At 35.8% G+C, this 19,878-nt stretch overlaps 1 protein-coding gene across 1 annotated transcript in view; it reads left to right on the forward strand.

Annotated features, from left to right (window-relative positions):
* CUBN (cubilin) overlaps positions 1-19,878 on the forward strand; it is a 264,166-nt gene that overhangs the window by 46,165 nt on the left and 198,123 nt on the right. The window contains exons 18-22 of the mRNA XM_053572936.1: positions 918-1,062; positions 1,284-1,462; positions 4,353-4,518; positions 4,829-5,045; positions 7,725-7,855. Of these exons, the coding sequence (XP_053428911.1) occupies positions 918-1,062; positions 1,284-1,462; positions 4,353-4,518; positions 4,829-5,045; positions 7,725-7,855 (838 nt within the window). The remainder of the gene's footprint in view (positions 1-917; positions 1,063-1,283; positions 1,463-4,352; positions 4,519-4,828; positions 5,046-7,724; positions 7,856-19,878) is intronic.

The following is a 19,878-nucleotide window of genomic DNA, read 5'->3' on the forward strand; positions in this document are numbered from 1 at the left end:
ATTCTTTTCCAGATGATTTTAGTGATTTACATTTTTCTGGAAATAACCTCTTTTTAACATTCAAATATATTAGTATAGAGTTGCATGTAGAATCATTATATTTAAAAATTGCTTAGTATAGTATTTGTCATTTTAAGTTTTATATATTTGTGCTTATTTTCTGTGTTATTTATTATACTTGTTATAGGTTTATCTTTCATATCCTCACCCCCAACATCCCTCAGAAAGGACGGTTGTTAAATACATTCATGAATTACACTTTCTTGTGTATTTTATTTATTGTTTTGCTTTTATTTTTACTTTATTCTTCCTCTTTTGATAGCTTGTTTGTAATTTTTAAGTTAACTCTATAGTTCCCTCTGTCTTTTCCTCTCTCATTCTTTCTCACTTTCATCTATCTTTCCGTCTTTTCTTCTTTTCTTTCAACAATTAAAACAATTTTTTCCATGACTTCCTCTGAATAAGGATTTGGCTGATGCGTGTATGTTTTGATATGTAATATTCTCATTTTTTGTTGTTTTATAAGCATCCCATCCAAATTTGTAAATCCAAAATTGTAAATATATTTCCTCTTTGAATATTATATGTAATATTCTCATTTTTTGTTGTTTTATAAACATCCCACCCAAATTTGTAAATCCAAAATTGTAAATTTATTTCCTCTTTGACATTGTGGATATTATTAAGAGTAAATCTTTAGAATTATTATGGTTTGGGATTTTATTGGGTTAAAATTTATCAATATTTAGTGTTACTATATTGTGCTAAAAATTGTCCACTGCTTTCAAAAATAATATAAATATAGACCTCAAAGTAGATGATTGCTCATTTTGAGTCTTCCATTTTCCCATCTTCAAATAATTGACAAGGTAATTTTATCCATTAGGGTTACAGGAATATTTTATTTTTCTGCTTAGGTTCGAGAGTATGAAACCTTACTTGGAAAAGTTTGTGACAATGGGACCATCTCTCACTTCAAGTCCATTACCAATAGTGTGTGGATCAGGTTTAAAATAGACGCTTCTATTGAGAAAGCCAGTTTCAGAGCTGTTTATCAAGTCGGTAAGGAAACTTAGGCTTAATTTTTAAATGTTTAATTTGCCTGATTTAAACATTTTTATTTTTTGAAATAATCTAATCATTTTGTGTCCTCAAGTGGAGAGGAAAACATTCTCAGAGAAATGTCATATGTAGTTATCCTTAAGCAGTGTTCAATTTTGCAAAAGTAAGGACAAGAATTATTTGTCTCTGGAAAAACGCTATTATAATTTTTATATTTACAGCTTGTGGAGGTGAATTAACTGGAGAAGGGGTCATTCACTCACCGTATTATCCTAATGTGTATCCTGGAGAAAGAACCTGTCGGTGGACCATCCACCAGCCCCAAAGCCAAGTAGTTCTTCTCAACTTCACTGCCTTTGAAATTGGAAGCTCTGCCCACTGTGATACAGATTATATCGAGGTAAGAGAAAAAAACCTTTCAACTTGTATTTAGTTGTATATTACTACAAATATCATGTTATGTTATTCTTAAATCTGTTACATGGAACAAAAGTAGTTTGTACAGACCAATATCACTTACAAATATAAATGCAAAAATCCTCAACAAAATATTATCTCACTGTATCCAGCATAAAAAAAGGATTAAGTGAGATTTAGCTCAGGAATTCTAGATTGGTATAACATCCAAAAATCAATGAATGTAATACATGATATCAACAAAAGAAAAAAACCAAAACCACACAATCATCTCAATAGATGTGGAATTTAGATTTTGCTGGATTTGACAAAATCCTTTCATGATAAAAACATTCAACAAGCTAAGAATAGAAGGGAGCTTTCTTAATCTTATAAAGGGCATCTATTTGAATAACCCCACGTCTAGCATCATAGTTAATGAGGAAACACTAAATGCTTTGCCTCTATGATCAGTAAAAAGACAAAGATGTCTGTTCTATCTCTTCTATTCAACATTATACTGGAAATTCTCTTATTAGAAATTAAGCAGGAACCTACAGGGCATCTTAGAATGGGTACAGGCAAAACTTACTAAATGCAGAATACAAATGTCTACATACAATAACTAAGAAAATGCCATGAAGGCTACGTTGAACAGTTTGATGAGAATATTTCAGATTGTATATGAAACCAGCACATTGTACCCCTTGATTGCATTAATGTACACAGCTATGATTTAACAATAATTAAAAAATAAATAAATAAATAAATAAAAGAAATTAAGCAGGAAAAAGAAATAAAGTGTGTCCAGAATAAAAAGGAAGGAGTGATCCTACATTCACAGGAAACATTACCCTGTGTATAGAAAATCGTAAGAAGTCCACACCATAAAAAACTATTAGATCTAATGTACAAGTTCAGGGAATTGTAGGTTAAAAGATCAGAATATAAAATCATTTCTTTTTCTGTACACTAGCAATGAACAATAGAAAATAAAATCAAAGAAACAATTCTACTTATAATAACATTAAAAACAATAAACATTAAGGCATACACTTTTAAAAAGAAGTGCAAAACTTGTCTTTTGAAATTATAAAACACCATTGAAGGAAATAAAAGAAGACCTAACTAAAAAGAAAGACACAATCAAATTGGAAGACATAATGTTGTTAAGATGGCAATACTCCCCAACTTGATCTAAAGATTCAATTCAATCCTTATAAAAATCCCAGGTTGTTCTTTTGCAGGAATTCACAAGCTGGTTATAAAATATTCATATGAATGTTTTCTTATGAACCAGAATAACTAAAGCATTCTTGAAAAAGAACAAAGTTGTAGGATACACAGTTTCCAATTTCAAAACACAGAACAAAACTACAATGACTGAGACATTGATGTTATCAGAGTAAGGACATAAATACAGATCAATGGGACAGAATTGAAAATTCAGAGTTGTATCTATGCTTGAATGGCCGATTGAGTCATGAAAATGGTGTCAAGTCATATCGATGGGGGAAGAACAGTCTTTTCAACAAATGGTGCTGAATATGCACATGAAAAATTAAGAATTTAGATATACATTAACTAAAAATAGATGATTGACCTAAATGTGAGAGCTAAAACTTTGAAACTCATAGAAGAGAGCACAGGAGTAAGACTTGTGACCTCTGTTAAGCAAAGCCGTCTTGGGTAGAACACAGAAAGCACAAATAACAAGAGAAAAAGTTAAAAAAGTTAGATTTTATCTAACAACCTGATTTTAAAAATGGGTAAAAGATATGATTAAACATTTCTTCAAAGAAGGTAATACTTAAGGACAATAAGCATGTGAAAAGATACTCAACATTATTAGTCCTTGAGGAAATGTAAATCACAGTCTCAGAGAGATCACACCCACTAGCATGGCTATAATCAAAAACTAGTTAATAGCAAGGAGTGGCAAGGATGTGGAAAAATTGAAACTCTATACACTGCTGATAGCAATGTAACCACATAGGAAAACAGTTATCAGTTCCTCAAAAGTTAAACATAAAGTTAATATTCGATCCAATAATTCTGCTCTTAGATACGTACTCAGCAAGAATTAAAATATATGTCCATTCAAAAACTTGTATATGAATATGCTTGCCATTGTTATTTATGATAGCATATGCAAATAGCATGTACATTATCCATAATTTAAAAGTAGAAACAAAAATGTCCATCAACTGGGAAGTGCCTATAGCTCAGTGGGTAGCGTGCTAGCCACATACATTGGGACTGGTGGGTTCGAACCTGGCCAGGGCTTGCTAAAACAACGACAACTGCAACAAAAATAATAGCTGGGTGTTGTGGCTGGCACCTGTAGTCCCAGCTACTTGGGAGGCTGAGGTAAGGGAATCAATTAAGCCCAAGAGTTTGAGTTGCTGCGAGCTGTGATGCCACAGAACTCTACCCAGGGCGACAGCTTGAGACTCTGTCTCAAAAAATAAAGTCCATCAACAAATATATGGATAAATAAAATATGCTTATGTCCTTACAATGGAAATTATATGACATTGAAAAGCAATTAAGTAATAATTCATGTATTACAACATCAATGAACTTTGAAAACATTATACTCCATGAAAGCAGCTAGTCATAGTAGACCACATATTGTATGATTTTATTTGCTTGAAATGTCCCTGATAGACAATAAGTAGAGATAGAAAGTAGATTGGCATCTGCCCGGGGCTCTGGTTTCAAGGAAATGGGGACTGACTGCTAATGGACATGGCATGACTAACATGTTCTAAACTTGATTGTGGTTTCAAATTGATTTCTATTGTATTAAAAACATTTCAGAATTAATTATTTAAAAAGCAGTTTTCTAAAACCGATGTCCAAAGAAAGTGAATATATCTTTTCTATTTTAGATTGGTAGCAGTTCCATTTTGGGTTCTCTTGAAAATAAAAAATATTGTGGCCCAGACACACCTCCACCTATAACAACCGTGCACAATATCCTTTATGTCACATTTGTGAAAAGTTCTTCTACTGAAAATCATGGTTTTATGGCTAAGTTCAGTACTGAGCATTTGGGTAAGAGATTGTTTCTTTCTCCTCCTCTTGGGCATGTATCATACTAAGTGAAAATAAATTATGATGTATAATCATCTACACTGTGGAAAATCTTCAAGCATGCTCAAGGATGATGAATATATATTTCATAATCAACACATGTCAATCATTAACTTGTATTTATAAGAGAAAAACTAGGTTGTCTCAAGTGGCATGGAAGAAACATTTTTCTTTTTGAACTTTCAGGAATTTATAATCAGAGAATTTTATTTTGAAATCCAGAGAGCTAATTGGTCACCTGTGGTAATTATTATAATTTTTATTTCAACAGCATGCGGAGCAACCCTTAGAGAGCCAACAGGAGTCATTCAAAGTCCGGGCCATCCCAATATCTATCCTCAGGGTATCAACTGTACCTGGCATATATCCGTCCAACCCAACCACCTGATTCGTTTGATGTTTGATAGATTTCATTTGGAATTTCATTATAATTGCACAAATGACTACCTGGAAGTTTATGACACTGACTCTGAGATACCTCTTGGGAGGTGAGGTTATTTATTGATTGATTGATTTTTCACACAAAATCTTTGAGTTTTCTTGTTTTCTTTCTTTAGTGAAGGATATTAAGATCCATCATGTTGTGTTAAGAAAACTAGGTAAGATCTTCATTTTTCTCAATGACCATTTCTGCATCACTCCTCCGTCTCATTGGCCTTAGTAATTGAGTTTTTCCATAACTGTATACTTGTGAAGCCATCACCAAAACCAACATAATGTAGATATCCATCATCCCCCAATCTTTCTTCCTGCTGATAGTGGTTCCTCCCTTCAGCCTCTCAGTGCATTCACAGGAAACCACTAATCTGCTTCCTATCCCTGTAGACTAGTTTGCATATTCTGAAATTGCATAAATGGATCACATAGTAGGTACACTTTGTCTGGCTTTTCTCAATTGGCACACTTTTTTTTTAGAGACAGAGTCTCACTTCATCACCCTTGGTAGAGTGCCATGGCGTCACAGCTCACAGCAACCTCCCACTCTTGGGCTTAGGCGATTCTCTTGCCTCAGCCTCCCGAGTAGCTGGGACTACAGGCGCCTGCCACAATGCCTGGCTATTTTTTTTGCAGTTTGGCCAGGGCTGGGTTCGAACCTGCCATCCTTGGTATATGGGGCTGGTGCCCTACTCACTGAGCCACAGGCACCGCCCAATTGGCACACATTTTTTTGTTGAACTTCTTGGATCTGAAGGTTTGTAGTTTCATTGAATTTGAGGCATTTTTGGCCAATAATTCTTGAAATACTTTTTCTGTCTCCCCTCCCCTTTGGGGACTCTGTACTTAGATTATATCACTGAAAGTTGCTCCACAAATCACTGATACTCTGCTCATTTGATTTGGAGCCTTTGTTCTCTCTGTAGGGTTCATTTTGGAAAGATTCTATTACTATGGATTCTAGTTCACTAATCTTTTGTTCTGCAAGTCCAATCTGCTATTAATCCCAAGTGTGTTTTTGATCACTTAAACGTTGTAGTTTTCATTTCTAAAAGTTAAGTTTGGGTCATTTTATATATATTTCATGTATCTACACATTGATTTGTTTTTTTTCCTTTAGCTTCTTAAATCTATGGGTGCAATTATTTTAATGACTTTGTCTACTAATTCAAACATCTGTCTTATTTCTGGCTATGTTTTTATAGATCAATTTTTCCCTCTCATTATGAGTTTGTCTTTTCTGCTTCTTTTCATGTTTGGTAATATTTGATAGGATACCAGACATCTTAAATTTATGTTTTTGGGCACTGGACACTGTCATATTCCTATAAGTATTCTTGAACTTTGTTCTGGAACGCAGTTACTTGGAAACAAGTTGATCCTTTCCAGTTTTGCTTTTAAACTCATTTCCTGTCTCTGAAGAGTTGTTGTCTTTTATTGCTTGATATCCAGTGTGTCCAGGTTTTTAGTTGTTTCAGGTGCAAGGTTAAATCCAGTCCCTGTCATAACAGCCCTCTTGGAAATGAAAAACACCTGGTATTTCTCAATTTTCTTCATCATGCATTTTATTTTTTTCTCATTTGCTTTTTAAACATATTCTTCTTTTAATCATTCATCTTTTTGACTTTTTTCTTTTACTTTCCAGTTTTAGCGAGGTACTTAACACATAACCACGGCAAAATACAGAATTTTTGCTGAATGGCATAAACTGTAATGATCTTTCCCACTTTTGGCATATGTAACATATACAAAGGCAATTAACAGGTAGTTAACGCACCTGCCTTTATTTTGATCAAGATAGTAAATCTTTTTACACTCTGAAATGGTATTATGCACCAATGTTTCCTTATTTTTCACCCTACCCATAGTCAACACTTCCTCTTATTTTGATTTCTATACATTTTTTTCCTCTGTCATTTAATTTGATGCATTTTACCAAGTATACTTTTATTTGACATTTCTATTTTCTTATTATGCTTTCTTTTGGGTATTTCTCTGGATAAAAGCTTGTAGGATATGACTTTTATTACAACTCTATTTTTTGCATTAATAGAATAGCACATCTGAGCTAAGTTGCCTTTGTTCCGCAAAAAGGTGACACAGCAGTAATCAAACTCTTACCTCTTTATAGGCCTGCTGTTTAAGGACAATAGATTCCACCTCTGTAGGGATTACTATTCCAGGCACTGTTCAAAGGGCTTTATATGCAGTCTCTCCACTCATTACATTCTCAAAATGACTCTACAAAGTGAGTGCTCTCATTCCCATTCAGGAGGAAACCGAGGCCCAGGAGTCCAGTGACCTGCCGCGAGGCATAACACCGCTGAGTGGCAGAGGTAGCTCTAGAGTCAGAGCTGTATGAGTTCATGGTGTATTGTTTCTCTTTGTTGTGTAAATTTATTAATTTTCTATTAAAAAGTTCCTTAACGTTCTGTGTGGCAGTCTAGTATAACTTGTACTTTCTAACTTAATTAAACTTCTCATACATGACAACTCACACAACCAGACACACACATAAAATCATTTCAGGGAAGTTATCACAAACAGGGCAATCTTCAGTAAGTTGGTAGATACTTTTTTTTTCCTGAAATATATTCGTTTTTTTAACATTTCTAGGAAGTAGATAACAAAATCCATTGTTATATTCACATGTCCAGAGTTTTAATACATCATTTTCCAATACACCAAAAGTTCTAAAATGCACGTGTCTGTTCTTTCTTGGCTTGGAATAGATACTGTGGAAAATCGATCCCACCTTCTCTTACAAGCAGAGGCAATTCCTTGACGCTGGTCTTTGTGGCAGATTCTGACCTGGCTTATGAAGGCTTTTTAATAAACTACGAAGCAATTAATGCATCAACAGGTAACAAGACAGCACAGTATTCTTGATTTTATTTACTCTGCTACAAAATGGTACTATCTGAAACACAGTGAGAACACTTCATTCCTACCCGTGACACACAAGGAAAGTGTATTTAGAATGAAGTGTAGTGACTTAAATATTTACCTTAACAAAAACAGTAATGACTAGATAAGAATATTGTATCAACATTAGATTTTCTAATTTTCATAATTGGACTATGGGTTTGTAAGAAATGTTTTAGTTCTTAGAAATAATACACTGAAGTTTTTAGAGGTAAAGACACACATTGTCTCCAAATTGCTCTGAATTGGCTTACATAGTAAGTGAGAGAACCAGAGAGAAAGAAAGAGAGAATATATGAAGTAATGGAAACAAAATATAAATATGTAATAAATCATGATAAAAGAAATTCAAGAGCTCATTCTTTCAACTTTCCTGCAAGTATGAAATTCTACCAGAAAAAAAAAAAAGTTACCAGAGAGACTGAATATTTATTTTGAGAAATTAGGAACAACAACTGATAAAATTACTGCATGGAATTCTTAGGCAATAAATGGAAGATTTCTTTGGCAAAATATACATCTATCAATTTTATCTAATGAAATTAATCTTTTTAGCATTTATTCTTTATATTGTATTTTCCTTTTATTTAATTTCTCATCATGCTATGCTCTTTGCAAATGCAAGACAGTAAACAGACACCTTTTGCAGGCAGGGTCTTTGAGGGTGCACAGGAACAGCAGGTGCCCCAGCCCTAAGACCCCTGAGATTCCTGGACGTTCCCTGAGTGTCCTATTTCATTAGGCCCATCTTCCCACTGAGGATGTACACCTTTTCAGACTCAGGGCTTTCCTTTTGCATCGTATTTACAAAGATCTTAAATGGACCAAAACAAGATCTAGTGTAGAGCCATGATAGCCACAGGTGACTGTACTTCCCAGGCTTTTCTCAGCCTCTGCATTGCCCGAAAACCATGGTGTGATTCACTGAGCTTGCTTCAGAAAGGACTAGATGCTTCTCCCAGGCCAGGATATCTTCCCTCTGACATTGTGTGGCATCTAAAAACCATCAAGTGCTCATCTTTTAAGGCCCCCATCCCTCAAAATACATAAATTAAAAGTCTAAAACTTCCCTATACAGAATCTTTACCCAATTTCCCACTTCTTTCTCCATTAGAGGGGCTGGGCTGGCCACTAACTAATTTTTTTCAGGCAAAACTGCTTTTCTGTATAGTAGTCTAAGTTCTATGTTCTGGAAGCATGGCTTAACGTTTCTCCAGAAGCCTGAGTGTGAAAGAATCAAATACTTTTCTTTCCAATGAGATCTATAGGAGCCAGTTTATTACCCAGGTCAAGCACATGGGAAATCGAATCTCCTGTAGTCACAAGTAGTTACGGTGTGTGATGGACAGATTCACTGGGCTTTGTTCAGGTGGTTTAACATCCAGTGACCAAAACTGGTTTCTCAAGAAATGATAGCATGCACATAATTTTTCATACTTCTGTAGTTTTATCTGCCTTTTCTGTTTGGACTCAAAGCATGCTGAATATTAGATTAGGATTTAGAGCAAGCCACTTGAACTCTGTGGGCCACAGTTTTCTCATCTGTAAAATTAAGCGATTGGATTTGATGATCTTTGAGATGACTTATGGCTCTAATCACCTACGAACGTCATTTTAATTTTCTGCATGACCAAACTAGCTTTATCTTCAATAACATATAACACAGACAGGGCCTCCTAAAATAAAGAAATCTTTGTAAAGGTATGCAATGTAAAACATATGTCTGTAAAATAACTCTATTATCGTACTAGCTCATAATGCAATATTTAGTACAGAAAGAACCAAGAGGACTCAAAATAATCTGGCAGGGAGCAGATAAGAATTTCATCTAAAAAGTTTTCAGAAAGAGAAAACACAGGTAAAATAAAAGTAAGTCAAGAAAAAGAATGGAAGCAAACTGGTAAAGAGCAAGATGATACCAAGGTGCCAAACTGAAAGATTCTCCACCCTGCTTCCCTAGGCGATGGTCATTCCGGGTGTTAGAAGGTGTCCCCAAAGGCCTCCCCCAAAGTGGTTGTGCACAGGGAAAGTGGGAAATTGTAGTTAAATGTATCTTTACTTCTAGAATATTCATTAAAAAATTCTGCAAAATATTTACAAAATATTCTCTACATGTTGGCTACCTCTTTGTAAAATATTGTAATGAATATATTGTTCATAAAGGTACATTCAGCTACAACTTCCCACTTTCCTTATGTACGGTGACTTTAGGGCAGCTTTGGGGACACCCTGTAGTTTGCCTCTGTTTGCTCCACCAGACAAGGCTGAAATCCCAGACAAGGGAGAGTTCACTTTTTGTACCTTGGCTGAGCCTGGCTGATCAGCGGACTCCCTTTTGCTGGATGAACTCATAGGTCTGCTTAACACTGTGAAACCATTCTAAACAGCAGTCAGATGATTGGACCCAGGAAGCCACATGGAACCTTCAGTTCCTAATTCTGGAGGCTGTCACAGTTTCCTGTGGACCAGGACATGAGTGATTGGCTCTCATGAATTGTGGAGGGTGGACACTGTAGTATTTCTCAGGGAAGGACTGGGGTCAGGAGATGGAGAGAGGGCTGGGCAGATGAGACAAGGCAGGGGCTGGCCCTCAAAGCAGTCTGAATTGGAGCAAGCTGTTGACTCAGAAAAAACTGAGTTAAGACTTCTTTTTAGCTATCATCTTAACTTGGATATTTTCTACAGAATGAAATAGTATTAGGGAAAAGCATGAGTGGAAGCTCGATCACTGGCCCTCAGCCTGTTTTATTGCTGTAGCAGAAGTTATTTCCAGAGCATTAACAATGGTATTTGGTTATGGATTGATAGTTCCTGGGCACAGCAGGTGTTAGTTTCCCCGTCTTCATCTGATAAAGGTTATGTTTCTGGATTTCTATCCAGTTACGTCTCTGGCTGTGGTTTGTGCCATATGGCTGTGATGTCAGCCCCTAAATATGTGTTTTGCAAAAAAAAAAAAAAAAAAATCAGCTTTTTGTCCTTACTTTGATTTCTTCTGTTTACACTTTGTTTCTACCTTTATCCAGATGTGCCCAGGGAAACAGAAAGGGAAGAACTAATAAGTAAAATGTTAGTGGGTCAAAACTCTCGAGAAATTCCTAGTAACTGGTAGTGATACTAAGTTGTAAATGTTTGCTAATTTAAAGTACAAAATATTTGAATCCTAACAGAATGTAATCGACTCATTCACCTTACCAATTAAAAGTGCAAGTTCATATTTTATTAACATCTTTTAAATACACATTAATCCAACCAGGAGAGGACTTGAAAAGTATAACTAGGACAGGGAAATGTACCTGATTCATTTTCAACTTTAATATTATATGAAAACCTATTTAAGCTCTAGTAATTTTTTTAAACCATAATTTGTGACTCATAGTGAGTCATAAAATTGATTTATTAGTCATAAAATCGATTACCTGAAATTGTTAATTTACTCCATACAATAAAAAATAGAAAAGAATAAAGAGTAAAATAGAAAAGGATGGGGGGAAAGTGTCATACACAGTTAGGTATCACCTCATGAAACCTGTTTGCGATACCCATGTGTGGTGCGTGGTTGATGGAAATGTGCTTTCCATAGTGTGTTGAGAAAGTTCAACATGCAAATCTAGTTCAGTTACTTTGATTTTTAAATGAGAGACAGAAGTCTAGAATGTTGAATTTATCTCCCCAAGAATACACAGCTAGTTTGTTTTAAAGCCAGGTTAAACAACCGAGTCCCAACACGTAGTCCATTATTTTTTACTACGTCCAGATCAGCTCTTAGATGGGCTCTAGACCAGTGTTTTTCAACTGTTTTTACGTCCCAGCACTTTTGAACCTATAGTTAAGCTTCTGGGGCACACTTAAATTATATTGATTAAAAAAAAAAAAAAAGAGTAAAAAAAGGAATATTCTTACTGTACTTTGAATTTCTTTCTTTTTTTTTTTTTTGTAGAGACAGAGTCTCACTTTATGCCCCTTGGTAGAGTGCCGTGGCCTCACACAGCTCACAGCAACCTCCAACTTCTGGGCTTAAGCGATTCTCTTGCCTCAGCCTCCCGAGTAGCTGGGACTACAGGCGCCCGCCACAACGCCCGGCTATTTTTTGGTTGCAGTTTGGCCGGGGCTGGGTTTGAATCCGTCACCCTCGGTATATGGGGCCGGCGCCTTACCGACTGAGCAACAGGCGCCGCCCCTGTACTTTGAATTTCTTTCAAAAATAATTTAATTAATGAGCTTTGAAAAGTTTTGTGGCACACGGGAGTGACGCACCCCTGCTGTAGACGAACGGCACGTGGTGTGGCTGCTAACATTCAGTTCAGACGTGCAGGAGACTGGGGGTGGACATTTCATATTTTCTGCAAAAAGAACCTTTCAATTGTGCAGAGAAATGACCAGGAATGATCACAACCACATCAGCACGGGGTCAAAGGTGAGCCCTACTGGGCTTTTCCAGACTCCTCATTCCCAGTACAGAATTTCCCCCAAGCCCCACAAGGGGTACTTAGTGCTTTCTTTTAATTCTCATCCTGGAATGAATTTAGAAGAGGCATCTGCAAGTATGGAGTTAGGAAATGATGACTTGAATGCCTCAGGAGGGCTTCTTTACAAGCAAGAAAGGTGTACACTGAGTTCTGTTTCTGTTAGAAACTTCATTCTGGGAAGACAGCATTCTCAAACTCTAGCATTCATGGAAAACTTGGGGCAGGGGAGATTTTTCTTGTTACAGGAAAATCAAGACTCCATCTAGAAATTCTGATTAAAATAGGTCTAGGGTGCATTTTCAACCAAGGAATTCAAGTAGTTCTAATGAAATTCTGTCCTTGTAGTTCATGGAAGACTGAAAGTCAAGTCTTAGCATGTAAATTGCTATAGAACACACTGGCGATGTAATGGTGGATTGGACTATAACCACTCTTGATGGAAAGTACGAAGCGCGTTATGCTGAAAGGGGAAGCTGGAGGGAAGTCATAAGTGTTAGTTCTGCTTTGGACAAGTCACAAACCTCTCTGATTCCTTCTATCCACCTTAAATTCTGTATTTCCTGCTCTGAGATATTCAGAAATATTACCCCGGAGAAGTTTTTTTTAGTAAACCTATTAATCTGTTAAAGATTTACTTCCTTACTGGCTAGTGTTTTCTTACATTTTTATATATACAGATGTCCCAGCACTTCCCAATTCAGTTCATTTATCTTTAAGTATATCTTGGTCTTTAGAATGAAAATGCAACAAAATGCTTAATCATGATATTCCTAGTCCCCTATTTGTCTTCATTCTTTAATTGACATTTTCTTTGATGAAAAACTGGGATTCATTGGAGAGAACAAAAGTCAGAAAAAGAGGACTTTGGTTCACATTTTGTCTTGACCTTGTTTGAACTAAGTGTTTTTCAGAACTTAGTCTGCAGAAATCTCAGCTCCCTCATCTACACCTCTCTAAGAAGTGCAGGTGATCATGTCCAGCTTTCCCTCAAAGTTGGGGAAGATAACATGAAACCAATATGGAAAGTACAGCTGAGCTCAGATAGCTCTCTGTGGACCATTACAACATCACACACGTAGATGTTCCTAAACATCCTAATATATCTCTGCCTTCACTAAGTATTTTCAAATAAGTTTTGTGAAGTGCAATCAGCTCGTTATCAAAGGGGAAAAATCATAAACATACATAATCCTCCAACTCACAAAGCAGTAATGGTATCAGTCCCATAACCATATATAACCAGAATAGCTGGCCATGACTTCGTCAGATTTAAAATACGATGATTGATGTTCCAACACAGTTTTACCATAGCTGCTTTGCTTATATTTATATTTATCTGAGTTAGTCATCCGAGAGGGAAAAGAAATAGCAGGGTTCCTTGCCACCTGGCAGCCAATTGTATCAATTATAGAGTTTGGTTAAAAAGGCTTTTTCTTTTCTAAGGGAGGAACTGAACCTGTAAATGTATCTTCTCTTAGGTTTTCACTTTAAAGTCTGTTAAACCAAATATGCCAGTAGAAAAAGACAATGGTTCCTGAACAGGCTATTTATTCAGCACATACCTAGAAAATAGGAGGTCATATGGGTTCACTCAGGAACCAAAAGTCTCAAAGGTGGTTTCAGAAAGCTCAGCCTATGGATCAGTCCTTAATGTAATTGGATAACCACATGTTGTCCCACGAGTCAGAGCCAGGGGGGTCCAGAGCCATTAGTCATCATCTAGGGTCTCCCCCTAAGACACATCCCTCTCTCCAGTTTGCCTTATTCCAATTTTCCCCTTCGATAATAAGCTGAATGCTATTTTACAAAACTTATCTGGTAATGCTCAGTGAAGGCAGAGATACATTGGGACTTTTAGAAACATCTCTTGCAATGTCGTAATGGTGCACAGAGAACATTTGTGTATTTTCTCTTTTCTTTATGAGGTTGGTCAGAAAGAAAAACATGTGAGCCCTGCCAGCAGTTATCTTTGATCTTCAGAGATATGCTTTTCCATTGCTTGTTCAATTACATCCAGGGAATGAAAGAAATGTACTTTCCTTCTTCCTTTCTTTATAAATGTTGTTAGGCCGTAATAAAAGGCCAAGTTCTTTTGTATGTGAATTTTCCTTTGGCAACATAAGACAAAAAGTGTAGACATGTTTTTATGTTTGCATTTCATATTTATGTAATAAGCCTCGTGGCAACACACTAATATCCTTGTAAGGAAACACATTCAAATGTAATGTTTCTGCTTTGCTGCAAAACGCAAGAGGAAGCCAAAGCTTAGCAGTAATACACGTATTTCTCAATGGTGATATTATTCTAGAAAGAGCCATCTATACTGCCAAGGGAAGAAATGTGACCATCTATAGACTTCAGTGTTAGGTAAGAGGAGTTTTTAAGAAATAGATAAATTCAGAGAACAATAGTTTTTCTTGCTAGGAAATTAGATATTTGAATCTCATGAAACTACAATCGAATTTTTAGATTAAATATTCTGTTATTTAATTCCATTCTATTATGTATAGGAGTCTCTTCAAATATAATTTATTTCCATGTTAATTTTATTTATAATTTATTGGCTATCTGAATTATTTATTGGATTTCCTTTACAGAACTCGATCTGTCCTTGCATGCAACTTTCAAACTTTTAATGTAACAGATATTTTTTCTGTAATTTCATAAAGTAAAATGTATTCATAATTTCCACAAAGGTATATACCCATTTAGCCACCTCTCTATTCAAGCCATAGGATACTTCTGTCACCCCAGAAAGTATCCTAGTGCCCCTTTGGGTAATATTCTCTGCATCCTCTGTCTCAGCAACCACAGACCTGATTTCTGTCAGTATGATTAGTTTTAACAGTTCAATAGCAAATATGAAAGGGAGCGCGTAGTATGGCCCTTTGGCGTCTGCCTTCTGTCCTTAAGCATAATGTGTCTGAAGCTTGTTCATGTTATATTTATCAATTCTTTTCTTGTTTTGCTGACCAGCTTTTCATTGCATGAACATGTCACAGTTTGACTATTAATTTACATGTTGTTAATTGGCTTTTTCCAGTTTTTAGCTATTCTGTAAAAAGCTGCTAGTAACATTGATGTATAAATTTTTTTTAAGCACTTATCAGTTCTCTTGAGTAAATATGAAGGAGTAGAATTTCTGGGTCCTACAGTAATGATATGTTTAACTTCATGAGAAAATTGCCACATTTTTCTCTAAAGTGCCATTTTATAATCCTACCTAAACTTTGATCAGTGGGAATTCTACTTTTCCTGCATCTTTCCCAATGTTTGATATTGCCAATTTTTTTTTTTTTTTTAGCCTTGGGTCCTTGTATTTCCTTGTGGTTTAATTTCTGTTTCCCTGATGATTAATGGTGCTGAGTACATTTTCACATGTTTTTTTGACAATTCATATATTTTCTTTCATAAAATGTCTATTAAAACCATTTTGCTCATTTTTGCATGTGTTGTTTATTATTGAGTCATATGTGACCTATTTAGGATAAAGATGAGTCCTTTGTCAGATAAATGTATTGCAATTCTTTTTCTCCAGTCTGTGTGGCTAAACTTTTCTTAACAGTATCTTTTGAAGAACAGAAGTCCAATATATGCTTTTTTCATTTTTGGCTCATGGGTTTTGTATCTTGTTCATGAAATGTTTGCCTCCCCAAGTTATGAGGATTTCCCCCATGCGTCCTACAAGTTTTATAGCTTTAAATTTTCTATTTATTCTATGATCCATTTTGATTTACTTTTTCTATGTGGCATGAGTTACACATCCAACTTTGTTTAGCAAATGATATTTAATTGTTCAAGCACCATTTTCTCAAAAGGTTCCTCCATCCCAAATTGCCTTTCATTATTGTTGAAAATCTACCACTTGGGGCATTCACCTTGGATCTGCTTCTGAAATCTCTATTCGATATACAATAATGTGTATATTTATCCCTGAAACAATAGTTCCTTACAACTTTTAATATTATGTAATCTTATAGTGTATTTTACAATCTGGAAATATAAAACCTCCAGATTTATATTTCTTTTTCAAAATCATTTTGTCTACCCTAGATCTTTTACATTTCCACATTCATTTTAGAGTCAGCTTTTCAATTGGACAAAAAAAGAAGTTTGGATTTTGACTGTGATTGTGTTAAATTCATAGATCAATTTGGGGACAAAGGGCCAACCCTTAATCATCGTTTACCTCTCCGTTTATTCAGATCTTTAGTATTTTCCTTTGGCAGTGTTTTGAGGCTTTTACTGGAGACTTTTTACTTATTTCCATTAAACTTACTATCCATTGTTTGTGTTTGCACGTGCTATTGTAAATGGTAGTTTGAATTTTATTTTCCAATTGTTTGATATATGCACCTTAAATGGGTTTTTGTGTATGTGTCTTATCTATAATCTTGATGAACTCAAATATTATTTCTAATGACTTTTTAGTAGATTCTTTAGTGTAGTCTATGTGAACAATTCTAATTATGAATAAGGATTTTATTTTTTCATTTCTCTTTTTCTTTCTGTCTCTCACACTCTCTTTATGTGTGTGTGTATGTGTATTATGTTGATGGCTAGAACTAGAACTTTGTGCAAAATGTTGAATACAAGGGGTGTCTGGGCAAATTGGCCTTTTTCTTAATCTTGGCAGAAAGGCATTTAGTTCTTTACCATTTAAGGGTGATGTTAGCTTTGGGTTTTTCATAGATAATCTTTATCAATTTGAGAGGCTCCCTTCCATTCATACTTGTTTAGATTTGTCATCATGAGTGTTATGTTTTATTCTAAATGATCTTTTTTTTAATTTTGTTATGTGGTGAATTGTGTTGACTAGTTTTTTGTTTTTTTTTTAAACATCACACCAATCTTACACTTCCTGATTCTATTATGATTTTGATATATGTCCACAATTGTTATGCCAAAATTTTGTTATACATTTTTGTGTCTGTTTGGGAGACATACTAAACTGTAGTTTTGTTATATGCTTGTCCAACATTAGTATAAGAGCAAAATTGATCTTGTTTTAAAAAGTTAGGAATTGTCTTCTCTATTTTCTGAGTTTATGGAATTCACATGATTTTTTAATCACTTGATAGAATCTTACCAGTGACGTTATTTGAGCCTATAGTTTTCTTTGAAGGAAGGTTTTATTTAATTTATTTAATTGATAGAATCTGTTGAGGCTATCTATTTTTTTCTTTAGTCAGTTATGGGAATTTGTGTTTTGAAAGAATTTTTCTGGGATGTTGCTAAACAAAGTCTGACAATTAAGTTAATGAACTCATCCCAGAAAAGGTGCTACGTACATCATTGCTAAATATCACCACACTCACCTTCAAAGTGCTCCCCTTGGGAAGCTATACACTGTTGCCAGTTCCCAGTCCACCCTTCAAAGCATCTTGGAACTCTTTTTCTGGAATGCCCATCAGAGCTATTGTTGTATTACCCTTAATGCCCCAAATATCATCAAAGTGACTTCTTTTTAATATTTTATCTTCAGACAAAGAAAAAAGTCATTGGGGGCCAGATCAAGTAAGTAGGGAGGATGTTCCAATACAATTATTTGTTTACTGGCTAAAAACTCCCTCACAGACAGTGCCGTGTGAACTGGTGCATTGTCGTGATGCAAGAGCCAAGCATTTTTCATGTCAAGATTTTGTTAAAATTTTTCTGTTTCTGTATCAGTGTTTGCTGGGTCTGCTATGCTTCTCACAGTCAGCCAATGATTTTGACACACAATTTGATGAATTGCAGTGTTTTCATCAGCTCTGCTTGTTACTGGCTGTCCTGATCTCTCTTCATCAGTGACAATTTCTCTCCCCTCAGAAAAACATTTGATCCATTTGCACACTGCCATTTTCTTCAAGATATTATCCTCATAAACTTGGACTAACTTGGTTTTACTTCCACTCTTGCTAAGTTTAACAAGAAACTTAGTTTAAGTGCCTACATTCTCATAATAACAATAATGGTCACCACTCAGCAAGACACTGCCACACGTTGATAGGGCACAGCTGTGAGACAATGATATGCCAAGGTTATGAAACTTTGTGAGCTATTTGTACAGTGATGCCATTGTAAGCACACAGTGGCAAATTGATTGAACTTAATTGTCAGACTTTGTATAATTTTAACAAATATTTACTGAGACCTAATCTGACTAGGTACTGTAGTGACAGCTAATAATGGTTAAAAAGGCCTTTTTTAAATATCTCAAGACCTAGTAGAGTAAATATACTTACATAAAAACAATTATAGAGTATATGTTCGAGGCTCAATTTGCTCTTTGCATAAAATTTTATTGAGCACAGAGAAATTAATTCTACTTGGTTGAGAAAGGTTTCACAGAAGAAGTGGTATTTGAACATGACCTTAAATGATGAGTAGGAGCTTATTTGTTAAACTGTGTGTTAAAGGATGGGCGCTTGTTAAGTAAAGCATTTAGGACAAAGTGAAGATCATTTAAACACACCGGGGGCTGTAGTTTACCTTTGTGACAGCAACAGAAAAGAAGCAAAGAAGCTCAGTGAGGAAATAGCAATTTCAGGAGAGACTAACGAAGTCCCAACAATTGTGCCAGGACTGCATATGGGCAAGGGGAAGGGAAACTGTTCATTGTTGTTGCTTAAAAATGTCATTAAATTAGGTTTTTTTACTTGGGAACCTGGTAATAAACATAACATTTTCTAAAAAAAAAATTGGACATAACATTCTCCTGCAGCCTAATTGTAAGCTGCATTAGAGATGTGCAAAACAATTGTATTTCTCCTTTGGGAGTAAAGTGGATTTAGCAAAGAACATTATCTCTTTTAAGAACCAGTGACATGAATGGGTAATTTACTCTAAATATTTGATGTCTTGGCTAAAGCTGTCTGTGTGTGGGTCAAAGTCAATCAGCTTTCAGGGATACTGGTTATAGCTTTCATTTAACGTTCATTGATCCATGGATTTTTATCTTAGTAATACTCATTACTGTCTGAAATATTTAACATGCCATCTCTTCCTTTCTCTGTCCATCTCTCTCTCCCACCCTTGCTGCCATCTCTTCCTTTCTCTGTCCATCTCTCTCTCCCACCCTTGCTGCCATCTCTTCCTTTCTCTGTCCATCTCTCTCTCCCACCCTTGCTGCCATCTCTTCCTTTCTCTGTCCATCTCTCTCTCCCACCCTTGCTGCCATCTCTTCCTTTCTCTGTCCATCTCTCTCTCCCACCCTTGCTGCCATCTCTTCCTTTCTCTGTCCATCTCTCTCTCCCACCCTTGCTGCCATCTCTTCCTTTCTCTGTCCATCTCTCTCTCCCACCCTTGCTGCCATCTCTTCCTTTCTCTGTCCATCTCTCTCTCCCACCCTTGCTGCCATCTCTTCCTTTCTCTGTCCATCTCTCTCTCCCACCCTTGCTGCCATCTCTTCCTTTCTCTGTCCATCTCTCTCTCCCACCCTTGCTGCCATCTCTTCCTTTCTCTGTCCATCTCTCTCTCCCACCCTTGCTGCCATCTCTTCCTTTCTCTGTCC

The sequence above is a fragment of the Nycticebus coucang genome, chromosome 20, assembly GCF_027406575.1.
Source record: "Nycticebus coucang isolate mNycCou1 chromosome 20, mNycCou1.pri, whole genome shotgun sequence".
NCBI lineage: Eukaryota > Metazoa > Chordata > Mammalia > Primates > Lorisidae > Nycticebus > Nycticebus coucang.